At 35.3% G+C, this 9,685-nt stretch overlaps 1 protein-coding gene across 1 annotated transcript; it reads right to left on the reverse strand.

Moving 5' to 3' along the window:
• Window positions 1-7,589: 7,589 nt before the first annotated feature.
• On the reverse strand, window positions 7,590-9,298 carry LOC123005363. Its single transcript, XM_044399071.1, has 2 exons — window positions 8,924-9,298; window positions 7,590-7,882 (listed from the first exon to the last, which is right to left on the reverse strand). Exons 1-2 carry the CDS (start codon window positions 9,249-9,251, stop codon window positions 7,830-7,832), a joined length of 381 nt encoding a protein of 126 aa, XP_044255006.1. The 5' UTR covers window positions 9,252-9,298; the 3' UTR covers window positions 7,590-7,829.
• Between the last annotated feature and the right edge of the window lie 387 nt (window positions 9,299-9,685).

The raw sequence follows: 9,685 nt of genomic DNA on the forward strand, positions 1-9,685 counted from the left end.
CTGATTTTTTTTTTGCAAGTGTTACCGGACATTGCTAACAACGCGCCGTTCCGCTGTAAAATCTCCACTTGTAAATTGGTTACAAGTGCATCGAGGATTTTCCAGACCATGAAATATAAGCAACGCATTGAAAAATTATGTTAATTCATCTTTGTCCAAAGGAGAGACAGGATGGGTGGGATTCAAACACTTTGAACCGTGAAAGGTTAACTAACCCCTCACAAAAAACGTTTTTACCTATTGTTGAGTCATTCAATATAAACGAGATCATTTTTCCTAATCCTTGACATTTCTTTATACCTATGTATGACAAATTCAATTGAGAGGTGGAAAAAATTCAAAGTGGTAAATTACCGAAATGAAGACCCGATTAGTGTTTCTGGGAAGCACAGAGACGTAGCCAGGATGAAAATTGAGGTGAGCCGCGTGTGGACAAATTTTATTTTAGGATGGGCTACTAATGTTTAACAATACTCAAATGCTATACTTGATGTAAGATTCATATTATGTCATTTCAGTACTGCAAAAATTCGTGTCGTAGTCTATAGTTAATAAAATTCGTATTACTACATAATCGCCTCGTTAGTACCATTCTACAACCATTTATAGTATTACAACATATTTATTTTAAAATTGATATTTTGTCTGTATGTTCCGTTATGTATAAAAAAAATAATAAATAAATGGCATCAAACATCAAACCAAAAAATATAAAATAAAAACTCGCTTAATGCAGAACAATCTTATCGTCGGTTTACCACTCATTTTTGAAACAAATTATATTTTACAATTAATTAGCTGAAAAAGAGGGCTTACAAAAAAACTGTTTATAGGTATATTTATTGATACATTATTGTTTACCCGTGGGGTCAAATTACTTCTAACGGTTTATAAACAACGGCTACGTGCTTTTTCAACAGTTCCTTGAAATATTGTTAATTATTGAGACGCAATGAATCTACTTTTCTTTCAATCTTCAGCAGTTTAGAAGCACGGGTATCTTTGTTTAGTGTACAACATCATTGCCTGGCACATTCCTGTGCTTTATTAAAGAAGAATTTGTGTAATGCTATTTTTGATTTTCACATGTTGCGGAAGATTGGTCGGGGATGGCCCGCAAATTTTTAGGTGGGCCCGGTCAACCTAAGCCCACCCCTAGCTACGTCCCTGGAGAAGCAGGTCGGCAAAACAAACCGCAAAAGGATCTGGTTAAAGATTATGACCGTAAATAAATTTTATGGGAAGAATGCGGAGATGAAGATATTTTAATTAGTGACAGTTATTGGAGAAGATAAAAAATCACAGAGAAGTTCTAAATTTGCACATTTTTTAACACGTGTCATGGAGCTTTAAATTTAAAGTGATCATCTAACTTTTTTTGGCTATCAAGATTTTTACAATTTTGTAAAAAATGTTGACCCGGCGCATCCGCCAAAAATTGTTGTTTTAATTAATGTCGCCATATTTGCACTGAATCTACTGAGAATTTCAAGCTGACTATGTCTATGTTTGACAGTTTTTGCATAAAAAAAATATTACTGTAGCAAAAGTTTTTTCGACTATTGGAAAATTACTGGAAAAAGGAAAGTAACTCTTATTTAGCATAAGCAGAGGTATGTAGTACCGAGCGATTAAAAAAAAATAAATAAATTAGAGTAGGCGATGATTAAAGATGGCAAGCCTAATTTTTGACATCAAATGTCAGCGGAAACTTTGACAAGTTTGCGTTTTATTCCTTTTGAGTGACATAATGTTCATTTTTAATTTTTTATTGCTGTACAAGACGAAAACGGTGAATGGTCATTTTCACTTTCAGTTGGTGTGAAAAATTTCCAGCCCAGATTCCCATCCAATGTGTTGCCAACTGTAGAATTTAATCGACGCCTACTCTAATTTATTTTTTTTTGATCGCACGGTACTTTTATCACGTTTTTGACATTGACTGATATTTTTTAATTTTTTGATGACAGAAAATATCTTTTTTTTTAATTTTAAACTCAAAAAGCAGCTGTCATTGTTTAAAACAGATAATGACTAGACATAGACTAGACATAATGACATAGACTGTGTCTATGACAGCATCCAGTAACTGATATTGTTTGATATTTCAGAAAGCTGTTGTTTTTTAACGATGATGTAATTCTTTACCATATATTTCGTTTTTTTTTTATTAAATACTGCAGAAGTGGCATTATCTAAGTTATCTACCACAAGTTTTATGAATATTTGGAGGAAAACGTCAAATATGCCAATTAGTAATGTTAAATTTTGTAGTGAGAAGGAGCATTTTTGTGAAGTATTAAACTGAAATAAACCTTGATTGTGATTATTAATTTATTATCATTGTTAAAATATCTTCGGAATTATGCAAAAACATAAAAATAAACATGATGTTTACGGTCTTGAGGTTGAAATTCAAAGGAGATCATGTGTACGGTAGAAAAAAACATTAACAATTACCACCATTAGTGCCTTTACCTTGTGTTTCACCGTTAGTCATAATCACGACAACCAATTTATGACTATTTTAATATTAGCGATCCATGTCCATAAATTTAGAAAAAAAAGTAAATCAAATCAAATCATAACGGTGTCAATCCAATTTTATCTTAGTAAAGAAATAATTCCAGTGGCCCTCAAACCTTGTTCCAATATTTTGAAGTTAAATAACATTATTTATATTAACAATTTTGTGAGTTTTGTTTCTCGGTTACACTATTTCTGTACCCTTCTATTACCAGGTTAATTTTCAACTTTAAGACCGTAAACACCATGTATAAATGTTATTATACACAAGCGGAACATTATGTGTAATCAGTAGATGACTTAATATGTAATTTTGTTGCTAAAGTGTGCTTTGCAACTGCATTTTGGGTAATATCTCCGTAACGTCTGTTGCAAAATGTCGACACTCTATCAGAATATTTCTTATCCCCCTGTAAAACCGCACATCGTTAGCACACGTGTTTTCGATAATATCAGTTCGAAAAACAGTCGACAGTATCATAAAACGTTCATTTAAAGCTTTTGGTGCGGGTACCTGGACAAATACAAAGCACACGTCAGTGTTATCTGATTCTAATTCGTATTTCGAATCACGTGCTTTCCTAAACATCTGTCAAAGAACCCTTTAGTCTTTCATAATAACTGCTACATTTATTCATAGAGTACCTCTTAAACTTTTGATATGCTAGCAAGCATCCTGGGTGGTACTTCGAAATCGCAAACGACCCACAAAGTTCATAGCTCTATTAAATAATTGCTCGGGTCAAGTAGGTTATGATGTAAGACGATTTATTTTTCAATTTTCATCGACGTGGATCATTGTATTTCACGCATGGAGTGACCCCCGTATAACAGATGTCACACGAAAGGGTGTCATTTTTCCCTAAACGGTTATTAATTTGCCCGAGTTTTATTTTAACTATCCAATTTCTATCGAGTGACATACGGTTTACGCCCATATAGGAAAAAACCTAGGAATTAATCGTTTTTTTATATTGACCACAGACAATGAGGAAGAGCAGTGAGTATAGTCGCGCCACCTCTCGTTCTTCAAGCTCTTTTCTTAGTTTTTTCGTGATCTGGGCCGGAAGTTCGTTGTACGTGAGTGCATTACAGGTGCCCTTTGCGAATCCACAGCCATTGTGATTGTAGCAATTGATGCATGACAGCGGTTTTTTCCATATTTCACGGTGGTGTAGTTAAATCCGCCATCTGGTGGCTCTTAAGAACGCGTTCACCTTAACAAGGTTAATGGAGAAAAAATGATGGAAACCATAAAAGTAACAAGATCCGGTAGGGGAGATCGGATGGCCCATGTGTGGGCGCATTTCCGGTGGAGGAAATTACATATGGCTGGGATGCAGTCGGATCCGTGTGTGTTACACACCTTGGTTTACCTCACGCGGGAGGAAACCGACGAATTTCGAACGCCTGAGATGGTGTAAAGCTATTTCCGGCCTTTGTAGGGCTTTGTCAACAAGGTGCGACTATTATTTTTGTCGGAGTGGTACATTAGAAAATGCGGTGGAATTTATAGTATTAGAGCATCAGAGAGTATCAGTAAAATCAACTCAGTTTTTCTTTATGTAGAATTGCACATTTTTTTTCTACTGTTTCGGAGGAGTATTAGTTATTTTGTTTTGATGGTGTGTTACAGAAATAAAATAAAACACTTAACTTAATTTTAAAGTCACAGCTCACTTTGGCCACTTTGATTACTGAATGTATTGTACTACACCTCCAGTTATGTTTTTGATCAGAGTGGCCTACATATTTAAAATTAAGTAGTTTGCAATACCAATACTGAATGAAATAAAGATAAAAAAATATAAATATAAAAAATATATATGTTCTTCATCCTCTTTCTCTCCATTCTTCAGTGTTGACAACTTAATTACACAATTTCAGGCCTCTTTGATCGTAGAATGAGGCTACACCTACATTTATTACAAAATTACTTTGAGAAAAAATAATAATAAATGTCATTTTTAGGGAATTAATAGTATATTATAATACTAGTTTATAAGCAAGCCTTTAAAACACGCACGACGGGTTTGAGAGCACGACGCGTCAGCGGAGTGCTTTTAACGCCGTAAGTGTTTTAAAGGCGCTTATAAACGAGTGTTATACGCTATTTTTTATTATACCTTCCCATTTACGATCTTTTATGAGCATTGAAAATATGTGAATTTACACAATAAAATTATGAAAGGTTGTTTGTGAATCGTTTTCGTAGAGACGGTTACTAGTTTACGTTATTAAGCACATTTTTTCAAGTTGTAATTGGTCCATACATTTCACTATTTCTTGTTACCTAGACAACTTTAAAATTTCAGCGTGCTATAAAGGCCAAATTACGCACGATGCAGCGTGTTTTAATTTAGGATTATGATGCAGGTATAATAAAAAAATTATAAAAGAATCGAACCTTCTTGGTAATTTTTAACAATTTCAGTAATTTTTCTAACAACTGTGTTTAAGTCTTATTGATTTGGTGATTTATTGCCTCTTTACTAGTCGATACAATAAATCGATTTGTTTATTTTGCGATTTTATTACACTTGGAAGACCGTCGATAATCTCATTTTGATATGCTAGATTATCTTTTGCATTCTCACACTTTGTTTGCTTTTTAAATCTGAGAAATAAATTCTTAACTGACTATAAAATCATTCTGTATTGTAAATAGCATGAAACGAATGGCATTGTTGTTACCTTGGCTGTTATAGACACAAAAGAATAATGGACAAACATTTCTGGTATCTCTGATGAGGACTTGAACTGTGGTGGTGGAAATTCAATTCAAAAATGTAGTGGTAAGAATAGTTAGAATTTCTAAATAGAAAAGAGCAAAAGAGACTTTCTGTTTTTCCTCAATTTGAAGGATAAAAATTTATTGAAAAAAATACGTAAATTTTTGGTTTCTTGTGGGTACAGGTTTTTCTTTGTGTTGCCAATTATTGTTGACATATAATAATGTCTATATCAGCGTCGAATTTGCATAAAAAATTGGCACAATGGACCGTTACGGTAACCCAAGAGCCGCCCACCACCCATTACCCAAGTAATCCAAGACCCATGTTACTTTTCATCGGCGCGTTAACATGATCCAAATTCGGCAGGTGCAGCCCGCATGCAAAGGGGCTAAAACGGGCCTTTAAATAGCGTCCCGCCTCGAAACACTTCAAAAAATAGACCGAAGCCGTGACAGATGGATGAAAATTTGCATAAAAAGACCCGCATCGAAGTTGGCCCGTGCCGGATTTGATAAAAACATGTGATAGACTTGCTCGGACTTGTAGCACGAGCATTGTTCAGGTGTTGGTCATCATGAGTCACGGCTAAAAGAAACTAAAATCGGTTAAATGACTTATTAGTAGATTTTTTCATTTGACGTTCGGTATAATACAATAGTTTGTGGTGAGATAAGACAAAACTATTTGATGTGTCAATATTTACATTATGTGAGGACGTTATGTTTATGGAAGGCACGAGCTCATACATTGTGTTGTGTCTATATTATGTTGCAAATCGGTTTGAAAGGAAGTTGCATTTGAATAAATTAATACTGATGCACTCTTTTGGATTACTTTTTAATAAACAGGATGTAATTAATTATTTCGTATGTAAATAGAATTGATAAGTTTGCTCTTATCTTGTAACATGCTTATTGCTTTCGAAAAATAAAACTCCCCAAGCTTTGGTATTTTTGTGTGTTGTAACCGTTTGCAATCACGGCCTTTCATTCGAAAGTGAAAGCTTGATTAAACTTGAGAGCCATAAACCTCATTGATAAAGAAAGGAAATCGTTTGAATAAATATCTGAAATAGTTGGCATAGTAAAACAAAACCTACACGTGCGTTTATGCACATGTTTAATGATTATTACAAGTAGCAAATTCCGTAGGATGACCATAACGTTTCATTAATTAAGATCAAGGCTAAATTAGGTTGGGTGAATTTAAAACAAACGTAGGATTTTATAACTCCTTCCTCGTAATTTTTCGAACGTTATATTTGAAACTAAATCCCACAGACGGCCCACGCGTCTATTCCAACGTTGCTATGCCCAAATCGGGATCTACAAACCGAGAAAAACATCGCAGTTGCAGTTTTGGGCCGTTTTGTTAGTAAAAAGCACTGAGTTGTTTATAAACATTGGCGGTTGAGGTCAAACTCTTTAAACAAGTTTCAGCAGGTTTGAGGAGTGATTCAATGATCACATCAGCAAACCGCGACTTAATTTATTAGAATTTGTACCGGAAAAGCTGTCTCGTAGTTATTGCAAGATTTCTTGGACGAATTTTCTAAAGCGACGGGCCTTACGGACGCCCGGAACAAACATGAAAATATGTTGGTGCTAGCATTATACAGGTATCTCAAAATTCGCACACTTTCTTGAAAAGGAGTAATTGGGTTGTCCTCCAGAGTACTGAAAAATTCTATCTGTCAAAAAATTTTGACATGTTTTTTGACGTTTGACATATTTTTATGTCTATTTAATGATGCTGATAATCTTGTATATGTTCTTTTTATAATTATTTAGTAAAAGTACAAAAATTTTGCCAATAAAAACCACAAATAACTCTAAACAGAGTTACAATTTAAGATACAGCTTAATTGTTTCTTCTTCTAAGCAAAAAAACTTGGAATATTATTTTTCCAGAAATAGAAATAAAAAGAGGCAAAGTGTAAAATGTAACTCTCATAACTTCTAAATTTTTATAGATAGTTTTTTTTAACATTGGCTGTTGTCTAGGACATCGCCCGATGATACAGTGTCACGGAGGTGCGCGATTTTCCGGACAGCCTGTAATTGTGTTCTAATATCCTATACGTAAAACATTGGCGGGCTCTTATCTCCTGGAGAATTTTGCATAGGAACTGTAATTTTTCACCACACCGAGTGCTAAAACTGTGTTGTTTGTGTTGCCTCTTGCGGACAAAAGTTACGAAATAGTGTTCATAGTGTTTTGTTTTGTGCCCAAAAGACACAAGTTTGAAAGTTTTTCGGAAATATGAAAAGCTTTTTTTGTTTTTTTTTGGGAGATGCATAAAATGTTGTCTAATAAAACAATAAAAAATGCATAATAAATAATTTTATTTCTATATACATAATGATTACATAAGATAAGAAACTTTACAAGTCGACCCAATTTTGCAGGACTAGACTAAAATCGGCATTAGTTTTCTCTACAGAATCATCTACCTACAGACCTTTGGGTTAAATGCTGCATGGTAAATAAGTAAATAAAAAAATCACACTTTTCTATATACACAGCGTAAATAAGTCTTCATAAATAAACTCCAATTCAGTCTCAACTTCAGTCCTTCTTTTCATGCGGCGGCACTGTGGCCTTTCTCACTTGGAAGAAATCTGCAACAAAGGAAAGCCACTTATTAGAGCCGTGTAAATCGGATTTGGTCCGTAACCTTCACGCCGCACGAATTTTGCATCCATGCACCTGGCGGAGTTTTCGAGGGCCATATGGCCGAATATTTTTAGACGTGCAGTTGCAGATGCTCTCCGATTTTACCACATGGCGTCTAATTGGATGCAACATCCGAATTTAGAACGAAACCGCGCGACTATACTACAGGTTACAGCCTGCACTTGCACGGCCTTCGAATTGGCGCCAAAAAACGGGCGCCGAAGGCTCAGGTAGAGAATGAATGAATCACAGGAGGATAATAGGGTTCAGGTGCGGCCGTAAATTTGGGCAGATGCGCTTTTATTCGAAATTTAGCGCCAATTCTAGCTCGGCAATCTTCATTCCAGAGCACAGGGTGAGTCAAGCGAGAAGGTTTCGTTGCCAATCCTTCGAAATTGACAAAAGGTATTAAAATATTAAACTCACATACAAAAAATTAAAATGTGTTATTTTTTTTTTAGTTTGCTAATCAATTTCTGTTTACCTACTCTTAAATGTGCCTTGACGTCTTACTTGACGCACCCGGTGTAAGCTACAATCGCCCAATTAAACTTTCTCGCTTGGATGATCCCCCGCGAAATTAATTTCAACACTAATTGGATTTTTTCCTCACATTGAAACGTCTTAAACTTCTTTAAATGAGAATTTATTTTCATAAAAATCTCATTACGTCCATCGTTTCGTCTAATTGAATCCTCCATAATAGCGAACAACACTTTAAGAGGTATCTAATGGATTTTAAATTGTTGCATTATTTGTGAGTGAAAGCGACTAGACAGACTGGAGACATACTGATTACAGTGTCTGTCTCCTCTTAAAATTGAAAAATTTTCAAACCAAAAAGAGCCAAGATCACACGATTTTCACCAGACCGTAACTGCGGCCGAGATACCTATCAAATAACATTTCTTGGTCTCAAATTCAGACGATTTTTTAACGGTTTCAAGTAACCCGGAACCGGAAACACTAACCGTTCACTGACTCACCCGTGATTTTTTTGTCATTGTAAGGCTGGAAAAGCCTTCTCCTTCGTGCGTTTCTCCTACACGTCTCCAATTTCCTCTTCTTGGGAGTGTAAGCCTCCCGTCTGGCACTTTCCATATTCTCGATATCCTCCATATCAATCCCAAACCGATCCTTGATCCTCTCCCAATCCTCCCTAATCTGCTCTTGAAGCAAATCTTCAACATCTTGGGCATCCGGGACTCCAAAAAGGCATTTTTTGATCGCATTTACTTCACTATTGTTGACTTGGAGGGGCTTTTTTGGCTTGAGAAATCGATTTTCGGGGTTGGAAACGTGAATAATTTCCATTTTCTTCAACCAAACTGCACTACAACTACCACTAGACACTGGTTGAATGGTTTTGGTGCGGCGTGTTCAACTTCTTTTCGCTGCCCCACTATTCCAAGCTCATGGATTTTGACCAATGGGATTTGAGATTGTGGTCGAGGCGGGGAATTATCCATGGGAATAGGACGGCTGAAATCCTTGCGAGGATTTGCGGAGAAATGGAATAAAAAATTGAAAGGTTTAGGCCAATGAAATAAATCTGTGTTGATAACTCATTTATTACCGAAAAAAGGCAATTTCTTATTTTATTTCTGTCGCCCTTCGAAACGCGATTCTAAAATAAGAAAAAAACTTTTTATTCACAGGTGTGTGGAGAAATTTTTGCTGATGATGTTTAATAATAATATTTTGTCATAGTATGCGTTATCGTTATCAGAGAGAACACCATAAAAATT

The sequence above is a fragment of the Tribolium madens genome, unplaced genomic scaffold (genome assembly GCF_015345945.1).
Source record: "Tribolium madens isolate multiple individuals breed KSU strain unplaced genomic scaffold, Tmad_KSU_1.1 Scaffold_20;HRSCAF=117;Tcas5.2_LG4, whole genome shotgun sequence".
In the NCBI taxonomy this organism is placed as follows: domain Eukaryota; kingdom Metazoa; phylum Arthropoda; class Insecta; order Coleoptera; family Tenebrionidae; genus Tribolium; species Tribolium madens.